Source organism: Mycteria americana, chromosome 28, assembly GCF_035582795.1.
Source record: "Mycteria americana isolate JAX WOST 10 ecotype Jacksonville Zoo and Gardens chromosome 28, USCA_MyAme_1.0, whole genome shotgun sequence".
NCBI classification, from domain to species: Eukaryota; Metazoa; Chordata; class Aves; order Ciconiiformes; family Ciconiidae; genus Mycteria; species Mycteria americana.
This window is the reverse complement of record NC_134392.1, coordinates 1,034,543-1,055,528: the sequence shown is the minus strand read 5'-3', so window position 1 is coordinate 1,055,528 and position 20,986 is coordinate 1,034,543. Positions and strand designations below refer to the sequence as shown.

General features: G+C 53.3%; 1 protein-coding gene across 8 annotated transcripts; it reads right to left on the bottom strand.

The window, feature by feature from the left end:
- Positions 1-590: 590 nt before the first annotated feature.
- ILF3 (interleukin enhancer binding factor 3) lies at positions 591-18,223 on the bottom strand. Of its 8 annotated transcripts, none has more exons than XM_075525973.1 (20): positions 18,068-18,223; positions 13,867-13,961; positions 13,557-13,783; positions 13,057-13,237; positions 12,624-12,771; positions 11,173-11,264; positions 10,676-10,771; positions 10,308-10,419; positions 9,753-9,850; positions 9,254-9,365; positions 9,015-9,143; positions 8,523-8,722; positions 7,965-8,135; positions 7,564-7,701; positions 7,075-7,251; positions 6,547-6,700; positions 6,312-6,365; positions 2,457-2,810; positions 1,486-1,617; positions 591-1,300 (listed from the first exon to the last, which is right to left on the bottom strand). In XM_075525973.1, exons 2-20 carry the CDS (start codon positions 13,867-13,869, stop codon positions 1,167-1,169), a joined length of 2,712 nt encoding a protein of 903 aa, XP_075382088.1. In that variant the 5' UTR covers positions 13,870-13,961; positions 18,068-18,223; the 3' UTR covers positions 591-1,166. The 8 variants fall into 8 exon arrangements, with proteins under 8 accessions (XP_075382088.1, XP_075382087.1, XP_075382092.1 ...); XM_075525972.1 differs by lacking the exon at positions 18,068-18,223 and adding an exon at positions 17,801-17,927; XM_075525977.1 differs by lacking the exon at positions 18,068-18,223 and adding an exon at positions 17,801-17,927 and having other exon boundaries at positions 1,495-1,617.
- Between the last annotated feature and the right edge of the window lie 2,763 nt (positions 18,224-20,986).

The window sequence follows — 20,986 nt, the reverse complement described above, 5'->3', positions numbered from 1 at the left end:
GGACGGTGCCTGCGCACTCCCGCTCTGGCAAACACCGCTCCACCTTCTCCCAGGAAGGTGACTAACCCGAAGCCGCTATCGACATTTTAATTTTATCCTGGTTTCAAGGAGCGCCTGGGAAGTCACCTCAGAGCCACGGGGATTATCTGTACCAGGAAATCCCCGCCGGCGCTTGCCGTAAACCGGTGCCCTCCCCGGGTTCAGGTCCCTTCCTCAAACGCCCCACACCGTGCCAAGAATTCGGCACCTCTGCCTGACCCCCACCGCGGCGCGGGACGGGGGCAGCCCCCGTCCTCTCCGGCGCGGCGGTTTAATTGCCGGCAAAGGCAATTAATTTGGTCTCACCCAAGGCTCCAGCCAGCCCTGCTCGCTCCTCCGGTCGGCTCGGGCTGCCGCTCTCTCGGAATTCCGTCGCCTCCTCCCGGCCGAAGCCCCTGGGGGGGTTTGGTCTCCAACCTGAGAGTTTAAGGTCATGAAAACTGCAGCAAGCGGAGAACATCCCCAATTTCGGTTATGTGAAGAGGGGGGAGGCTGGTGCACCGGCGTGCACCGGCGTGCACCGCGACACGACAGGCGCGGAGACCGAGACGTCAAGAGTTTTGTGTTTATTCGTCTACATTCAGCTTACTCCAGATGTACTGCCTGAGGGATTCAGGCATACAAAACCCACTCTTTCCCACTGGTTTTTAAAATAAAATCTTCACTTATAAAACTGAAACACTAAAGCATTAAAATACAGAAAGCTCGTTTAACTCACTTCACAAAAGCATTAACAGATGACATATCCCTTATCTATTTAAAGCCATACCGTCTGCACACTTCCACGTCAATTTTTAAATAGAAAAAGGATACTGAAATTGTATTAACTCAAAAAAAAACAAACAAAAAAAACAAACCAAAAAACAAAACCCCAAAAAAACCCTATTTAGACAAAGTTGTAATGGCAACTAACAAACCATTAAATACAGAGATGCCCAAAATACAGCTAAGTATGGAATTACAGGTACTCAACCATTAGTGACCGGTATCACAAAGAGCACTGCAACATGGAAACGGGGGGGCGGGGGGGTTTACGTGTTTACCGGGGTGCGATAAAACTGAATATTCAAAGGGCGGGCGAGCGCGGGAGGTAACAAAGCTCCGCGCCGGCGGAGGAAGGGGCGGCTTTATCTGTACTGGTAATTCATGCTGTGGTCGTTTCTGCCGTAGCCGCCTTGGGACGCTTGGTAGGAGCTGGGGGGGCCGCTGTAATTTTGGCCTGAACCGGGGGAGTTGTAGTTGGACTGAGAGGAATATCCACCTGCGGAGGGGGGAGAAGGGAGAGAGAAGCTCGGTGACGAGGGCGGCGCGCAAGAAGGAAGCGCTCTGAAGGCAGAATCGGAGTTTTTACTCCGATCCGGGCCCCGCTGCCACGCAGGAGCGCGCGCAGACGTAAAGACGCTGCCCTCGCGCGGAAAAATACACAGGGAAGTGTCGCATACTGACCTTGCTTACCTTGGTACGAGGACCCTCCGCCCCCAGATCCTCCCCCATAGCCACCGTGCGAGCCGGTGTTGTAGGAGGCACCTCCCGAGTAGTTATTTCCTCCACCTCCGCGGCCGCTGTTGCCGCCGTAACCTGGAAGGGAGAGCGCGGTGAGCACGGCCGGTCTCCCCGGCAGCGGCTCTGCCTTCACCGCGCCCCGCGAGGGGTTTTGTCTGCCGTTAGCAGCCGAAGGGACGATAATTCGAGGCGAGGCGACCGCCGGGGCTGGATGAGCGAAAGCTCTCCCTCCTCCCGTCTCCTCGAGCTGCTAAAAGCTTCGTGTAGAGGCCTGGCTGTCGGGGCAGCGGTGGGGTTTCCCCACAGCTTGCAGGAGCACGGAGGATCCACGCCGAGGAGCGTGCGGGTCCTGAGCGCTCGCCTACCCGCCGGAGGAAACAAAGACTCGATCGTGAAATAGTGACCGGGAGCGGAGCGGGCGATTCCGCCGTCATCCTCCGAAGCGCGAGCGCGTCTCCTCGGGGAGCAGGAGCTCAAAGCCCAGCAGGTTTCCCCGCCGGTTGTTGATCTCATCCAATTAAATCAACGAAACCAAACGGGTTTAAGCGCTCCCCCCTACCCCCGAGTTCAGGGAACGCCGGGGCGGTTTGGGTGGGAAGGGACCTTCACGCCCGCCCGGCCCGGACCCCTGCGCCGGCAGGGACAGCTTCACCCCCCTCGGGTGGCTCCCGGCCCCGGCCGACCCCCCCTCCGCCCTCCCCGGGGCCGGGGCACCCCCCACCTCGCCGGGCACCCTTCTCCCCGCCCTCGGCGGACGGAATTTCTTCCCCGGACCCCGTCCCAATCGCCCCTCTCGCAGCTTGGAACCCTTCCCCTCGTCCCGTCGCCGGGGACCCAAGTTATTCCTCCGGGTAGGACCGCGTATTTCCTAAAGTTCAGGTTTTACTCCCCAGGCGAGCGAAGCCAGCACTCACTGAATTTGCTCTCGTAGTTGTAATCGGAGCCTCCGCCGCCAGGCGAGTTGTAGGAGTTGGAGTAGGAGGAATAGTTGCCTTGGCCGTGGTTGTAGCCTTTCTGTTTGCCCTGCGGCGGGCCGTAGTTACTGTACTGGTTTTGGTTGTAGGACTGCTGCTGCTGGCCCTGGTGGGACTGATACCCCGAGCCGTAGGAAGGTTTTTGCTGTCCTCCGTGCTGCTGTTTCTTTCCGCCGTGTTTCGGAGGAACCGGCGAGTTGTAGTTATCGCCGCCCTGGTAGTAGGAGCCGTAGCCGGAGGAGCCGCCGCCTCCGCTCCCCGAGTTGGAGTGGCCGCCGTTGCTGTAGAACTGGCCTAAACAGAGAGAAGAGCGTCAGCCCCGAACAGCGGCGGCATTTTTTTTTTGGGGGGGGGGGGGGGGTGGGCAGGCACGCGAGGCAGGATTTTAAAGGTGAAGGCTCGTAAGACGATGAGATTTTACCCTCGCGAACGCAACGGTTTAGGAGCGGTTTGCTCTTAGGCTGGTGAAAGGCTTAAGAAAGCGCACGCGGGGCCGAGAGGTGAAACATCTCGTTCGGTTAAGCGGACGGGGAATTGCGAAATACATCGACCGTCGTCCGGTCACCCCAAAATCTCAGGGGACGACGCCCAGTCCTCCCACAGCTTTAATTCCAGTACGACCCCAACGTTTCGGACGAAGCTCAGGGCTACGACGGTTTCTTTAACGCGCGTTACAATCGCTAACGGTTACGTGAAAAGATTTGAAATCCGGTGCTCAAACTACATTTGAGACAAGTCAGCCGTCAACGGCAGCTGATGCTCGGTCTCCGCAGCCGAGAGATGCGGTAACGAGGAAGAATCTCGTTCCTGTAACGAGGAATTATATCAACACCCCTGCGGATCGCTCCAACGCGGCGAGCAATCCGTCTGGATTTACACGGGGAGCGAGCAGCAACAATCCAACGGAAATTAAGAGGTGTGTGCGCAGCTCATCCTATTTACCTCCAAATTCGGGTACTACGTCTGGGAGCCGAGGTTACTGAAAACCTCGAAGGGATCGCAACACTCCAGAGCGCCTGGACGCGACAGCACTGTACGGAGTCGAGAGTTAGTCTGGGTTTAATTTTATTTATCAAGAGTACTACAGTCAAGCTCTTCGAGCGATTCTTTTCCTGCCCAATTTCCGCAAAGTTGAACTTCGGGGTGTTCTTGGCGTTGGGCTTAGCGTGAGAAGACTTACGCTAGGGTCAGACGCGCCGTGTTCCAAACTGAACTTATTTTCAAGGAATAAAACCCACTAGAATCTAACTAAAAACCTGCACCAGTGTCCGTGATGGGGTGGACGCTCGGGGAAGGGAGCTACGCTCTGGGGAAAAGAGGGAAAAGATCTGCTCCTCCAAAATGGAGGAGAGGGGGAGAATTTAGTTACAAAGGAGACGGAGTAAGATCTCCTGCCCTTTGCTTCCGCAATTCCGTGCGGAACTACCGGGCCGCCCCACGGCGAAGGCAAATCCCAGCTCAGCTCCTAAATTCGGCGTGTGTTTGCGTCGTGAAGAGCTGCGGCTCTTCAAGGCACCTAGCTTTGAATATTTTTGATCGTTTAATCAATTCTCGTCTACGCCCCCTGCCCCAGAGTAAGGCTTTCTTTCTACGCAAGATCTTTTTTCCTCGGCCGCAGAAGATGACGCTTTAGTTGCGCAGAAACGAGGTTCCGTGAGAAATTTATCTGCGGTTGTAGCAAAATATTTCTCCGCTGAACGCGAGACACTTCGCTCCGTCACTTGTATTAAAATCCCCGTCCTTGGTTCGAGCACGGGGCCGTCTCCCGAGGGAGGGGTTACGACCGGCACCGTGTAAATTCAAGCTGCAGCTGCTGGAAGTCGGTCTCTCCCCAGTTAATATTTCTGGAATTTCCATTTTCTACCAACACTTCATATGAAACTATGAAGTTTTAATGCTGTTTGGCAGGGGATTATTTCCGACTTTCCCCATATCAAAGCTCAGGAATAAAAATCTCCAGCACACAATAGTGTAGTCGCTTAAAAAGCGGCAGTTTTTCCACCTCGTTCAGGACAGGATCTACTCCCTTGTATAAAAAGTCATTATCTCAAACAATAGCTTTCTAAAAAACCAAAATAGAGCATGCATTATTATTAAGTATCCGCTAAACCTCTTGGACTTTGGTTTGTTTTTTTTTTTTTTATACCTGGTGCTGTTTGGTTTTTTGTTTGGTTTTGTTTAGCTAGTTTAATCACCGAGTTAACTCAAACGTCGTTGAGCCTCACCAGTTAACCCAATGCAATGGTGCAGGCTTTGCAGCTAGAAACGGCGACAAACAAAATACAGTTAAAAAAACCAAAAAACAAAAAACAAAAACCAAAACCCAAAGCAAATACCATAGCAAGAATAAAGGACCAAACACTTGGAATGCAGAGACTCGCGTCTCGACCGGCCAATTATGAAATTTCCCGCAATTCCCGACTCCGGTGAAGTTTAATTCTCCAGGCGATGAAGCACTTTTGGGGCAACGGGCGTTTTTCAGGGCGGCTGCCGAGCCCGCGGCCGGCGGAGCTTTGCCGTTAAGTGCCATTAAGCGCTTTAGGCCCCTCACGCTTGGCTCAAGAAAGCCCGTTTCCACGTGAGCGAACGAATCCATGCGTTTTCCGGAAGTTACTAACATGTTGACGCTAAACCCCTAACGCCTGGATATTTATTGTATCAGGATGGGCAGCACAATTACAATACCTTTGAAAGTACACTAGCTACCAGCCACAACAAGTCACATCCCTCAGCGTTAATCCACCAGCGTGTTACAAAGGATGTCGCATTAAATTTTAGCAGACACGATTCCACGTACAAGTCAACATTTCGCATGCTTAAAAAGCTGGGCCGTACTATATTCAGAGATGGCGACAAGTCTTCCCAATATCGAGAGGCGTGTATACCCAATTGCTGGGATTTATTAAAAGGCTCGAATTTTGTACAAAACCTGCTGTAAATTAAGACAAAGGTAGATTAAAACACTTCAGTTTCTTAAAAATAAAGTAATGCTTTCCATAAAAAGCAAAGATGGGCTTTTTGCCTTTACGCCGAACGGAGCTGGCTTGGAAATTTGTGCAAGGCGCACAAAAACATTCTCGGATAATTGGTTCCCCCTGTTGTGTACATCGATACAACCAAGTTCAAAGGCAAATCACAATAAAAACTGCCACTGTCTTAAGTTCTGCAGGCTAAGAGAGTTTCAGACAAGCTGCGGTGAAAAGCCACTGTTGAGAAACCCAGTGAAGCACAGGGACACAGCACGAACACTTTGGGTTTTGGAGTTCGAGAAAATTGGAGTAAAAAGCTGTTTTTTGTGCAATACTTTTAGATGATCTAGGAAGACCCAAAATCATGATAGCCGTAGCAGTCTGTGAAAAAGTCACCTACAAAAGGGGGAGACAGAGCAGAGAAAAAAAATTAGAATTCTTTTGAAGATGGCAAAATGCGCCACATTTGAAAGTCATGTTTTAGATTTCTCTGCTCCTGTCACCCCCCAAGGAAGGCTTCTTCTCAAGACCAATCGCTGTGCATTTTCAGGAAAATCACATTGAAAAGTGTGGCCGATAGCTTCACATGGCTTAAAGCAGAGAAATTTAAAATATTCACAGTTTTAGAGGAAACGTGACGTCACCTGGGTTCGCGTTTTAACTTTTAAACCGGTACACGAGCCATCTTTCACGACTTCTCGTTCAAAAAGGAGAAGCCCTTAAGAGGCCTTCGGCACAAGCGCGGCACCGCCCGGTGCGACCCAGTCCGAGCCTCACACCCCCGGCAGAGCGACGCGTTTCAGAATTTAAGAGGAAAAACACTTACTATAGCCTGCTGTCGCGGAATTTCCTCCGTAACCATAGCTCCCATATCCCGCACCTAGGTAAGAAGAAAACGTTGAAATAGAAGGCGATGGAAGCGTACGAAGGCCTCGTATTTCCCGTCACGCTACCAGCCACGACGAAAGGCGAGGGGGGATTAACTCGCCCCTCGGGGTTTGGGGAGTCTGCGGTACGTTTAGCGTGGAAAGGGCCAGGGCGAGGCGCAGGCAGCATCTCACCTGCATTCATGTAGCCGCCGTGATTGCCGCCGAATCCGCCCCTGCCTCTGCCGCGGCCTCGGATGTTGCCGCCTCTCCCACGACCGCGCATGTTGGGCGGAGGGGGCACTTCGTTGTGCATGGGGCCTCCCATCCCGAAACCCGGGTTGTGCTGCTGAGGAAAGAGAGAGGTGTTACCAGCTCTGGCTTCCGAGCCGCATCGCCTGGCCTCCCGGGTGAAAAGAAACCTCTCCAAAGGACGTCGGGAGCTCTGGAACGCCTCGGGTACCCGTCCGCCTCGAAAGGAAGGGGGGCTAAGCCAAAAGCAAGGGGGGTGGGTACCAGGTAAGCGTGATCTCCAGAAAAGAGAGGTTGTTTTCTGTAAAACTTGACGGTCTTTCTGCTTTAAAGTCCAACGGCTGTTAGCAGAGCCGCGTTTCTCCGCACGTTAAATCATTTCCCTTCCCCAAAAGAGATTAAAACCACGGACAATGGTACTACAGGACCGTTAGTTACACCACAAAGTGGCGGAATTGTGAATTTACTTACTTTTACTGCAAATTTGGGTCCTCCCCTAGCTGGCACAGGGGCTCTCTTCTTCTTGTTTTGCTCAATGGCAACGGGAGCATCTGGAAACAACTTCTCCAGCGCGGCCAGAGCAGCGTAGGCTTTTGCCACCTTTTTATTCGAACCGGCTCCTTGGAATTTCTGCCCGTCCACCTCCACCTTTGAAAGGGATTAAATCACGGCGCGTAAGCGGAAAGGGCAGGGACGGAAGCTGCCGCTTGGTAAAATTCCCCGGTTTTTACGGTGCCTGCAGACAATTCCGGAAGTCGGAAGCGTTCAGTGTCGGGGTGGACGGGCTTTGAGCAACCTGAGCTACTGGAAATGCCCCTGCCCACTAGCTGATCTTTAAAGGCCCCTTCCAACCCAAACCATCCTGTGATTTTATGAGTTTAAGTTCTTACTAAGGCTGCGAAGTTACGGATATCCGAGCTGGGATGAAGGCAACAGAGAGAGGACCAGAAGTCACCTCACCTCCATGACAAAGCGCTTGTCGTGGCTGCCGCCCGTTTCTGAAATCAGTTCGTATTTCAGCCCACGCCGCTTCTCGTTGAGCTCCATCACGGGATTCTTGCCGTGCTTCGTCAGAATTGGTCCCTGTTGTTTCACATTCTGCAAGCAGAGAAGCGGCGATGAAACTCTGAGAAAAACCCTAAAGGACCTGCAGTTGCTTCCAAAACACGTACTTTGGGAAATAGCTTGAAGAAGATAAGCTTGCCCGAGGCTTTCACCTCTTAAATTGTATCGTCACGGTAAGTGACGTCTACGGTACACCGTTATAGCAACCTGCCGCTAACAGGCGCTTCCGATGACGTCCTACAACATCGTCCCAAAGAATCAGAGCGGCCCGTTTCCCCCTCTTCGACCGCGCTCACCTCGGGGGTTTGATCTGAAGGAGGAGAAGCAGCAGTGGGCGTCGAGACGGTTTCTACTACAGGAGGAGGAGCAACCACGACTGGTTTCTGTTCCGTCTCCTCTGCCGATTCGTCTCCTTTCCCAGATTCTTTGCCTTCCACTCCTGTGGGTAAACCCATATCTTGCAACACCTAGGGTAAGCAGAGTCGGAGAGGAGGTTACTGCACAGCACGTACCTCAAAGAACCGCTGGCTCTCCTGTGCCCTACCCGTTTTGGGGTAAATACTCGAGAAGGCTGCTCAAGAATCCTTTACGAGTTCCGTTGGAGTGCTAGGCGTTCCCCAACACGACCTCGGAGGCATAAAGTCCTCTGCCCTGAGACTCCGTGCACTACAGACTACGCTGTCTTGGTGTTTAACTTCTCCCCTCCCCGTCCCGAAGGGTTTATGACATTTTTCATACACGGTTGTCGTCACGACTGTCGTCGCCATCCATCTGGTTGCCCTTTTCAACTTTGAGGGGCCAGCGATCAAGCTGCCTCCTAACGAGAGCCAGGAATTTACGCGCACAGCTCTTACCTTCACTGCCACGTGCAGTTTGGCCGTCTTTTTGGAAGGCCCCGATGCCTCAAACGTGCTGCCATCGATTTCCACAGACATTGTAAAGATAGGAGCATGGACAGGACCGGTCTGAGAGACGAGTTTGTACTGGAGCCCAGGTTTTAGCTGGTTTAGTTTCATCAGTGCATTCATGGCCTGGGGAGGTTCGAGTTTTTCCTCTGAACAGAGAAGAAAAAAAATAGACAAACAAAAGTTTGCGGATGTTTGTCATCTCTTTCAAAGCAGCATAACCCATTTCAGACAAGTTCAGATCTGTATTTTCCTCCTTGCGAGAGTTTACGTCATACCACGTACAAATCTTACAGTGCTAAGGCTTTTTTTTTTTTAATTCATATGCCCTGTACCCCCTATTTACAGCATCACCCAAGACCAAACGCTTGCAAGAGTTCTCCTGCCACCTGCCCCCCGCCTCAGCCTGCGAACAGCTCTCGGGTAGCCATTTGTACCTACCTCTTGTTAACTCAATACCTTTTTTCTGAATCTTCTTTTTCTTTTTGCTGGGAGATTTCTCCTCTCCGTCCTCCTCCATTGGACGCTTCATGGGGGTGACAGCGTACGTTGTACTGGGAGGAATCTGGACTGTAACGGTCGTGACAAAACCCCCCCTCAGTATTCCAGTTTCCAGCAACGACAGCGGCAAAAGCCTTGGAAACGGGATTTGGGTTTGGTTTTTTCCGCCAAGTACCTACCAGTATAGTCAACAGGGTTTTCGTTCTTTGGTTTCTTGGGCATTTTGGAAGGCAGGGGATCCATCCCCAAGACTTTGTGAAGCTGGCCAAAAGCAGCAAGTCTCAGAGCATGCTAGAAAGATGAAACATGTGTTACTGGGAGGCGCAAGCGGCTACGCCAAGCTCTGTTCCCTGCACAGTTTCAGACAGGAACATTCTACCCACCCCTACACAGAAATCCTCATCAGTTTAAATAGGACTCTCTGAATTTTTGAGGTTCAACCCAAAATACGGGTCATGGTAGCAAGTCACTATTTAAAACCTGATACTTTGCTTCTGGTTGGCCAAGCTACAAATTCCTTATCGGTGTGGGACCCATTTGTATTGCTTTTACTTGACTAGATATTAACAAAGTTAACACCGACCTCCGTGAGGTTACTATACTACCATTAACCAATATGGAAGTTCAGAGTCAGTGGAACTGATTAAGTTTTCGTAACATCTGTAGTCAAAACTATACCTGAGCACTCTGTGTGATATCTTCCCTTTGTTGTCTGTCTAGATGCCCAATAGCATCAGTGGCTTCTTTTTCACAAGGATCATAAATACCAGAACCATCTGAAGGCAGGAAACAAGGAAGATATGCAGAGAATTATCCTGGTGTTTTCTAAAGAAACTAAACTAAGTATTCCCTTGGCATCAATCAACACTCATCTCTCGAAGAACACGGACTGAACATGATCCATCCAATGTCCAACATTCTGAAACTCGTCTGGGCTATTTTACACGTACAATTAGCAGTGAAGCTGGTCACGACCACTCAGGGAACCAATTTTACGCTTGTAGAAACTGGTACCTCTCTCTACGGGGGTTTAACGTCATGGGTCCGTAGCTCTGAACACACGTGCCCTAAGTAACAGCAAGGTACCGTAGTACCCGGGTACGCTGGGGGCTTTCTGAGCTCCGAATCTAGGCTGCCCGCACAGATAACAAGGGAACGCAACCGCGCCGCGAAGCTTCAACCGCGTTTCGTTCCAGCTTCGCTTTGAAATGTAAATGCAGAGAACCACCTAACCTGGCATAACGATTCCCGAGGCAAGGCATTCAAGAACTCTCCTCAGAGCCTCGCCAGCGCCCATGGGTCTGTTAGCAGTTCCAATAGATTTCTCACACAGCAGCTCTAGAGGCTGAAAGACAGTTTGGGAAAGTGAGAGAAGCAAAAGGGAGGCGCTTGCGCTGCGATTACAGCTAGAAGCCGCTTCAAATTGACAAACGACGAAACGATCGACGCCGTAGGCATTCGATACGCGTCTTTTAAGGGCAGAAACTTCGTTCGTACTTATATAAAACCAGCTTATGAAAGGGAACGTGCGCAGGCCGAAGAGAGCTGAGCACCAGCTTGGAGAAGGGGTACCAAAAGCCGAAACAAAAAAGGAGAATTACCCATCCTCTCAGCGGTGCCCAAGTCGGAACCCGAGTACACAGGTCTCGCAGCACTCGTATCACTATGACGCACGACTTCAGCCCGTTAGCCCTGGCCTAGAATAAGAATCAAAAGCAGACACGCCTTCACTAAAAAACCACCAAAACTGCTCATTCGCAGACATTCATTTTTGCGGTGCTACTTTGCCAAGGGTAAACAGTATTTCGCATTACCATTTTGTAACTTAGAACGGTAACTGTAGTGTACAAAGGCAACATTACTCTTAACACAAAGCAGCAGCTATGCATCTACTCTTTAAAAAAGCTTCCTTCCGAACGTTTAATTCGCTTAAGTGCCTCTTTAGCAACTGTGCCGTTGACAGACGCTAAGTTCAGCACGTCTAACTATCATCCGACGTTACGTATTTTAAATAAATAAATAAAAAAAAAAATTAGTTAGCCCCTTAATAGTTTACAAATTTTCTACTTAAAGACAAATATAAGAACAAAATGCAAACCTGGAACCACTTGGCGTGTCGCAGTGACGCCAAGGCAGCAAGGCATTTCTGCCTGTCCAGAACGTCCGGGGAGTCGTTGACTGATAGCGTTTCTATTCGTGGATGGAATAAGAAGACAAGGCACAGTTTGACCAAGGGGGTTCTGTCAGGCGGAGAGGGGATGAGGCAGCTTCCTAACGGGCAGCTGAGGCTCCCAAAAGATCCTGATCTAGATCCTGTACCTGGAAGGATGGTCTGCAGTGTGCTCGCCTAGCGGCCTCGCTTAGAAATTAAAACTGCAGAGAGGGGGGAAGTTCAATGAACAGGGACGGGCTGAAATCTGTTCTGCGAGGAGGAGGAGGAGGAGATGGGGCGTGAAACTCGATGGGAGAGGAGAGAAATCCTTTACGTCTCGAATGAAGCGGCGGCGTACAAGGCCGGTAGTAGGTAACAAAGGGAAATTTAAAATAACCCCCCACTCTGCGTTTCGCTTTAGCGGAGGAGTGGGGGGAAAGGCTTTGCGAGGATCAAGGGAACCCCCTCCGCCCATAAGGCTTGACTGCCCTGGCCCCAACCCGTGACAGAGAGCGTCCTGTTGGTCAAAGGTCCAGCGTCCCTAAAATTGACAAACTAGAAGGCTTGATAGACGAGGTCAGATATCAAAACCATAGACAGTCAATAGAGCACAAAGATATCTTCCAGTCTGTGCTGCAGCAAAATTGAAGATATGGTTCGAAACAGCTCAAAGTTTCTGAAGACCAGGGTTTTAGATAAGGCTAGTGCACAGAGCCGGCGTTCGACACCCGCCGATTGGACGGCGCGATGCCCGCGACACAGAACCCATCGTAAGTCAAGCGCAGAAAAACCGCCTGTGACTTCTCATTCCAAAGGGAATTTGAGAGCGAACGGAGAAGCTAACTTTATCCAAAACTCTGCATCACTGTCTGGAATTCTGAACTTCAGCTGATGAAACAGCCAATCGAGGAGACCCAGAGCACCTATCATTCTTGCTGCAACACAAACTGTGTGGAACATCCAGTTTCATGTACATGCAAGTCATTTAACAAGAAGCCTTCGAGCTTTTTTTTTTTTTTTTTTTTAAAACGCATCTGGTTTATATTTTTACGTCACTGTGCAGGCCACTTACATGGCTAGGTACAAAACAAGATTAATACAACAAGATGACGTATTAGTGAACTAAAGGCCCAAGGAAAAAAAAAAAAAAAAAGAAGGAGGATAAAAAAAAAGGAGCAAAATCCCATCTGAAAGGTGCTACTCAGTTTCGGAAGCTCAGTTCGAATAAACCGTAACCGTGATCTCATGAGGTTGGTGTCGCCTTACGGAATTTTGAATTTGCACAAAAATAATTGTTGCCGCTTCGGCTGAAACTGAAGAGCACGCTTTAACAGTGAATTAGCAACGGAAATGTACGGGTTTCCAACTGACTGTCGGCTGTTTTCAGTCTTCCATACCTCCAGCTAACTGTTTTTCCATTTCTTCTCTGACTACGGGCGACGTCAAGTGGATGGTCAGTGTCAACGGCGGCTCTTTTGTGTTCTTAATTACAATTGCAGCATCACCGACCGACTGGATTATTTCGTACTTGTCTTCGGTAATAGCCTGCAATATAATTTCACCGCTTAGCAATCGTCCAATTCATTTGCGAGCGATCTGCAACATCCTTTTCCAAGACAAAAACAAGGTCTATAAACAAAACTTCAGCTAACAAAGAGAAGTTCATTTAACAAGGCAGTTCCAGAATAACGCTACACGCCTCTGAAAATTACTTTTCCGAGACAGAAAAAGGGTATCAAAACAAACGTCATCGGTGCCTTTTTAACCATTTAAAAGCTGTTTCGCTTGTTCTGTAACAAGCGCACGCAAACACGGAAAGGTTTTACTCACAGCAAGCTGTACTCCAAGATTGTCAGCTACTTTCTCCAGGAGATCTGTGGTGGGTTTATCTTTGCACAAAAGAACTAGCTCAAGATCCAAGTCCCCCTTCAGTAACAGGCCTTTTGCTACAAGCCCTACGCGCATCACTCCACGCAGGGTCCTAGTCAACTGCTCTGTGGCCTTCTGATCCCTGCAAATATACAGGGCACAATCACGACGGCTTCGAAACTAAAAGAATTAACTGCAGCCAGGTAAGCACGAACGCTCGACCCAAGCTAAGGGATAGATCTGCAAAGATTAAACGCGACACACGGCCCCCGCTGAAGGATTCACTACGCCTGCACGGGAAGAGTCGCTTCAACCCCAGGGTGGTGAATTCCTCTGAATTCCACAGCCAGGGAAAACAACTTTTCCAACTTCAGCGGGCGGATTTTTACTAATCTAAGTACGACGGTGCTACTGCTTCCGACAGCGGCCTTCACAGGCACGCGTTCAGTGACGTTCCTTACCCTCCTTCCTTGTTTTCCTCTTCGGCTGCCGTCTCCATGGACTCTGTCTCTGGCTGCTCCCCGCTGACTTTTTCTTGCTCATCGATCCAGTCGGACACAGCCTTGAGCGCTCGCTCCGTGTGGGACACCATATTCTGAACGGCCTCCAGCTCCTCCTGCGTCGGGTAAACGGCCGAATGTTTGGCCATCACATGGCGGTCGTCGTTCACAAAAATACGCATTGGTCGCTGAAAAGGGATTTGGAAACAATTTTAGCGAGAGCCAAAACACAGATATTTATCTCCTGAGCCCAAAACCTCCCAATCCTTACCATTTTTGCTTTTGAGTGTCTGTCCAACGTTCAAAACGTGCTTATTTAGACCCTTCCACCAAAAAGACTGCACCAGTACCACACTTTTCTATAATCTGAAAGCAACAGAAAACCAGTTAGCAACGCCGGCAGGCTGGTCCGTCCCCGCAGCCTGCTTGCCGAGCGTACGCAGGACCAGAAATCGCTGGCATCGGTAACTGCAAGCAATAAGAGAAATTAGAAGTAGGCAACTGGTTAGCGAAAGCCCGGTCTTCTGCTACCGATGACTTCTATTCTTAAGACCGCCCACGATAACGATTACAGCCAGGTTTGTCACACAGCCGTCACCCCAACTTGCACAGACTGCCCTCAAGGAAGGTTTGCACGAACCACTCGGGTTTACCTGCCCAGCAACGGCCGAGCACGCTGCACGCGCTTTGAACCGTTCCCTCGTACCATCTCCCCAAGAAGCAAAGACATCCCAGGAGCCGGAGCTGCACCCGCCTCCTTGATTTTCCCTCCTTCTCGTTCGCGGCCGTAAATATATTATTTTGGCTCCTTATTCCCAAGAGGCTTTCCCATTAAAACTGGATTTTTCCAAAGCTCCTGCTCATATTTCTAAAACAAAGCGCGCTGAAGGTAAAGCGCTCCCCGATACACGCCGGAGCAGCCTGCGCTGGGAAAACCGACAGTCTATAAGCTGATATAATTCCACGAGGTAAAGAATCAGGTTGCCATCGCCTGGTTGCCAAGCGAGGCGATGGCTTTCATTCACGCTACTCAGAAGCGGCTATTTGTCAAAATCTCTTCGCCATATACCGCTTTTTACCCCAAATTCATTTCACGGCCTGCTTTACGAGCCTGCTTTTCATTAGGATCGACACGAGCCAAGTTCAGTAGCTGCGCCGAGTCTCTCCACTTACTTTATCAGGAGGAAATAGTATAAACTTGCACCAGCAAATCTGGTTTTGAAGCAAGCGCTCGCAACTTCTAAAACTGAACAGATTTAAGCTGAAATCGCAACAGCTTCTTTCCGAACAAGACACCCTTCTTGAAAGGAACTAACCCGCTCCGACAGCCCGAGCCCCAGCTGGGGCAGCGAACCTCTTCTGTTAAAATCCAAGCACTTTGTTCCTCTGGTTTGCACACACTGGTGTCCTGCAGGACTGACTTATGCTCTGCGGGAGAAGGCAGCTTCCCGAGATCGCCTTCAGACACGAGCAAGCTTCCGGCAAGGACTTCAAAATGCCACCTCGCACCCACTGGGATCGACTCTTCGGCATCGGTATTGTCATTTCCCACGCGACAAGCGTAGGAATCGGCAGTGGCTCGATTCACGGTCGTTAATTCGACCAAACATCTTTACTAAAACTCTTGATTTACCTCTAATGAAACCGCACGGGGGCAATCCCAGTCCTGCAAGCGCCTGATGTTTCGTGGTAACCCCAAGAATCGTTAAACGCCATTTAAAAGCCTTAGCACAAGTGAGGCACAGGAAGAGCCTCGGCACCTGAAGATGATGAAGGTCATCGTCATCTGCGTCCACCAGCCTTTCCGCTTCATTTTACCATCAAGTACACATCGAAACTGCCTGGTAACCAAGGCTTTCAAAAGCACCGCTGGAGAACGCCAATCACGCCGCAATTACTCCAGAGCTCACAACCAAATCCCACTTCTCTGGGAGCCCTCCCGTTTTGAGTGAGTTTCGCTCAAAACGAAACCAGACTGAAGCTTGCTTTTGCTTTTTTCCACTGGAACCTACCCCGCGTCGGCCCGTTCCCAGCCTCGCCGGTCATCGCCGCATACAGCTCGCAAACCCAATGTTTTACTTTTTACCCTTGACAGACGACACAAACTGCAAGTCAGCCCGACCAATCTGAAGTATAAATTGTCCAAGATACAGGATTAATAATAAAAAAGAGCAAATAATTAATGGCCCAAATACTTAGCGCTTTATATGTATTAGTGCTGTGTATGTATACGTACAGTACTGCCATTATAACTCTATAAAATAACACAAAGGGCAGAAATCAGGACCCCGCTGCGCTGCTTGTTTTACAAACAGAGCTGGGGCTCACGACCTGGAGAATTTTCTAGGATAAAATTGGGAAAACTCGCTTCCTCGAGCTGCCATCGCTGTACGGACTCGGTATTCTACGGCACAGAAATACCTCCGATCCCAATCCTGCAAATATTTACACACAGGATGGCTTTGGTATTGTTACAAACCTGGGTCTAATTGTAATTAAACCCAGATGTTAGCGCAGGGTTAGCTGAACCCTGGTTAGCGCTGACCAGGGAGAATTATTCCCAAGCTACCTGCAAGAACCCACAAGGCATCTTCTCACGTTGGCGGGTGCCAGCCTCCCAAAACACTCCTCCTTTGGATCGGACCCCGAAGAACTCGTACGCTCTGCACACAAGTTATTTTTCTTAAAGCTCCCTTAGTTTCCTCCAAGCAAGGTAAGAAATTAATTGAAATCCAACCTAGCGAAGCGTGTCTCTACAGTCAGAAAATAACTACAACAGCCCGAGAAACGAGAGTCCCGTTTCCTGCGATTTCTAAAGACAGACGTTATCGCTCTTCTTGAAATCACTGAAGTTCACGGGCTAGTGAGAACCCAGGAGCTGATGCTGCAGCATCACAGGATTCACGCCTCTTGGGGAAAAGAACCACAGAACAAGTTAAAAACACAAACGCGCTCGATAACGCACAATTCCTGACGTTGCTCTTCATGCTGATCGTCATTAAAATTCGAGGGAAAAAAAAAAAGAGAAACTTTGAAATTCCACCCTTGTTTTAAGCCTCGCCTGCTCTGCTCTCCCCCTCCTACGATTTCCACTGCCAGCCTGATTTCACCAACAAACTTTCCACTCGATTCGAGTCTTCCGACGGAAGGAGCAGACTCGCCGAAAACATTTGTTGGGGGGTGGATGATAAAGTGATAAACAATGCAAAAGGCTGAAACTTCTGCCCTAGATAAGGGGAAAAGTTAACACGCGCGAAGAAACGCGTGGCGTTTTAGAAAGCTTCTGTGTTTTAAGTCAGAATTTGTCACTTTTCAGCTGTGCTTTCAGCCTACCGTACCTGAACGGGATGCTCGGAGGAGCGCAAAGCCTCCACACCTCGCTTTTGTTTGCGCAAAGCTCTTCCAGGGGTAAGGACACCGACAGCGTCTGTTCCCCACCGCGACGCTACCTGGCTGGCCGGGGTGACGGCGAACAGAAGCTGTCGGCTCTTGCAAAGCGGCAGCGACACGTAGGGAGGGGGGGGTTTTTTGGGGATTTTTTTTTTTTTTTTTTTTCTGAACCATCCAGAAACTGAGCGGCTACAAATAACGGGCTGGATGAGAGCAAGGGGAATTTCAAGGAAGTGATGGGAGAGCCCGGATCAACCCCTGGAGAGTGAAGTTCAGGAGAGGAGAGCGCGGGCTTGTCCCTAAGGGAGGAGATGGGCACTTCAGTCACACCAAAGGGGACATTTCCACCTCACCCCCCCCACGCACACCCACCTCCCTGCACCGTGAGAAGCCTGTGGGCCCCGGGGAGATGCTGCTTCCTCCGGCGGGTTGGGCCGGGAAGGGTCCGTGTCGTCCCGTCCCCCCCCCCCCCCAGGACCGACCCTTCCCTCCTCCCCACTCCCACACGGGCAGCACCGCCCGTCCCCACGCGTGTGCGCGGGGAACCGGCCGCCACGGGGCGGGGGGGCGAGGGGGCAGGCGGGCCGCTGCCGCCATTTGCAAGCGCGGCGAGAACAAAGCGGCGGCGGCGGGAAATGGGGGGGGGGGGAGCACGGCGCGACACCCCCCCCCCCTCCCGCCCCCCACGGCACCGCTCTCCCCCACAGCGTGAGGGGCGGCTGCGGGGGGGTCGTGCGGGATTGGGGGGAGGGGGGGATGTGGCGCAGCCCTCCCCAATTCCTGAGCCACCCCCCCTCAGCCCTCCCCTCACTCACCCCCGGCCCAACGGCCGCCCGCCGCCATTTTGTCTCCACAGCACAATGGGCCGCGCAGGGAGGGAGGGAAGGAGGGGAAGGGGGCCGGGTCACCGCCGGCGCGGCCCGCGGCCCGCCGCCACCCCCCCACCCCCCCCCCCAACCACCACCTCACCTCCTCCCCCCACACGGGCCTACCCGCCCTCCCCCGCGGCCCGTCCGCCCGGCACCGCCCCCCGGCCCGCCTCGGCACCGGGCTCCCCCCTCGGAAAGCAGCGCGGTTCCTACCGGGGGCCTGCCCGCGGCGGCGGGGGCGGGGGCCGGCTGCTCCTCCCTCGGCGGCGGCGGCGGGGCCCGGGCCGGGGCCTGGGCCTGGGCCTGGCCGCGGTGCGGGGCGCGGTGCGGTGCGCGGTGCGGCGGGGCGCGAGACTGCAGCGCGGGGGGCGGAGCCGCCGCCGGCGGGGGGCGCGCGGCTGTGCGCGAGGGGTGGGGGGGGGGGGCGCGCGGGGGGGGAGGGGGGGAGAAACTGGGGAGTCACGTGGAGCGCGGCGGTGGGAGCCAATGGGTGAGACGGGCGGGAGGGTGACGTAGTGGGTGGGCCCTGCGGTGGGAGGTGCTGCGCAGGCGCGGGGGGAGGGGGCGGGGCCGGCCGGCGGCCGTCCCACCCGTCGATCGTCGTCGTCGTTGTCGTCCCCCGCCCGGGGCGGGAGCGGGGTCCCCCGGGAGCGGGGCCGGCACAGCCCGGGGGGGCGGGGCGGCCGACGGCCTGAGGGGACCGGCCTGAGGTTTCGGCGGCCTGTGGGGGCTGGTGGCCTGAGGGGACCAGTGGCCTCTGGAGACCAGTGGCCTGTGGGGGCTGGTGGCCTGAGGAGACCAGTGGCCTGTGGGGACCACAGATCTGAGGGGGCCAGTGGCCTGTGGGAGCTGGTGGCCTGACAGGACCAGTGGCCTGTGGGGGCTGGTGGCCTGAGGAGACCAGTCTGAGGGGACCAGCAGCCTGAGGGGACCACAGGCCTGAGAGGACAGGCCTGAGAGGACAGGCCTGTGGGGGCCAGTGGCCTGAGGGGACCAGTGGCCTGTGGGGGCTGGTGGCCTGAGGGGACCAGTCTGAGGGGACCAGTAGCCTGTGGGGGCTGGTGGCCTGAGGGGACCAGTGACCTGTGGGGGCTGGTGGCCTGAGGAGACCAGTCTGAGGGGACCAGTAGCCTGTGGGGGCTGGTGGCCTGAGGGGACCAGTGGCCTGTGGGGACCACAGGCCTGAGGGGGCCAGTGGCCTGTGGGGGCTGGTGGCCTGAGGGGACCAGTAGCCTGTGGAGACCGGTGGCCTGTGGGGGCTGGTGGCCTGAGGAGACCAGCCTGAGGGGACCAACAGCCTGAGGGGACCACAGGCCTGAGGGGGCCAGTGGCCTGAGGGGCCAGTGGCCTGTGGGGGCTGGCGGCCTGAGGGGACCAGCAGCCTGGGGGGCTGGTGGTCTGTGGGGACCAGTAGCCTGTGGAGACCACAGGCCTGAGGGGACCAGCCTGAGGGGGCCAGTGGCCTGTGGGGACCAGTGGCCGGAGGGGGCTGGTGGCCTGTGGGGGCTGGTGGCCTGAGGGGACCAGCAGCCTGAGGGGACCAGCAGCCTGAGGAGAATGTGGGGCACAAAGGCTCCTGGGGTGCAGGGGAGGGCACCCCCTGAGGGGCCACGCCGCGGGGGTGCCCACCCTCGGGGCCCTGAGGGTGGAGGAGGCCGTGGGCCGGCTGCCCGCCGCGGAGGTGAGCCCTTCGGGACGGGACTGGTCTGTGCCCCCGGAGAAGGGCCCACCGACAGCTCGGCCGCGGGGGCCTGAAGCCTGGGCCAGCTAAGAGCAGGGTTTGGCCAAGAGCCCGCTGTCCCCCACGGAAAGACGCGAGTGGCTGCGATTCAGGGTTGATCCGTAGCAGGACGCGAGTCCTGTAGGCCCCTGGCACAGGGGACACGGATGGGTGTCTGTCACCTTCCCTGGAGCTGCTGCCTGCGATGTGTTGGCGTGGCGGCAGAGGGTGCCACCCGGCCGTGGCCGCGTCTCCTGGCGTAACTCGTTAGAGCACTAATGGTCTTGGCAGCCGGAGGGACGGGGAAGAGATGAACAACCTCGCCACGTACTAATTAACCTGGCGTCACGCTCCCGAGAGCTTTGGGGTGCGGGACGAGTCCGTGGTCTCCTTCTCCCGCTGTAACGTAGAAGGGGAGCGACCTCAAAGACGTCTTTTGTTGAACTTGAGTACGAACTTAAATGGTTGTAAGCATCCAAATGAACGCCTGCTCCTTAAAAAAAAACTATTAAACCTCTGCTGGAGATCGCTGCCTTCTGTGGGTCAAGGCTTGCTTGACAATACCTTGTATTTAGTCAAAAACCCCAAGTCGGTGAAGCCCCAAACTCTGAAAATAGGAAGCGGAGCGTCCAGGTGTGCCTCGAAGCAAGCTGCAACGGCCCATTTTTGGGGCGAAAGCCAGCTGTATCCGTCACACGCGCCGTCACGCTCTGCTCTTTCTCCAGATGTTGTGCGCCGCCGGGCAGAAAAACACCGCGGAGACGAGCAGAAGCCACAGCGAAGAGGAACTAACGAGCGCGGTTGGACCAGCGGCTCCCCAGAGGTCCCCTCCGCCCCCAACCCCTCTCCGAAGGGCGGCAGAGAATTGGGTGAAGGCTTTGCCCTGACGTCGGAGCCCCGTGAGGTCAGAAGGAGGCGCGTGGCGGAAGCGAGGTCCAAACAGGCACTTTTATTTGTGGTTGCAACGCTGACATCGATGGAACCGTCACGCACGACATCGGGAACGCACGTGGACGCTCGCGCCGGAGGTACGTCCTTGCATAGGAGCCCCAGTGCATAGTAGGAGTAGTTAATGCCTCAGAAATACGTTAAAAAAGAAGGAAATTTTTTTTTTGTAGAACATCGGCCCTGCAGTTTTTAGCATTTTTTTTAGGTTTTTTTTTTTTACTTGCCCTGGCCTGATTCAGGGAACGATTCGGAGCATGCGCAGTTTATAGGGACAAAAGTTGCATCTCAATACCAAAAAGAGCGCGATTATTCCTCAAAACAGACAAATTAACGCCCTTAAATACACAGCTTTACACGGCAGACGGGCTCCAAGGGCTCCAAGTGCACGGATCGGTCCACGCTTGCAGAAGAAATAACCCAAGTCATGGCGTGAAGCCTTTCTGGACACTAAAATCCCACCGGAC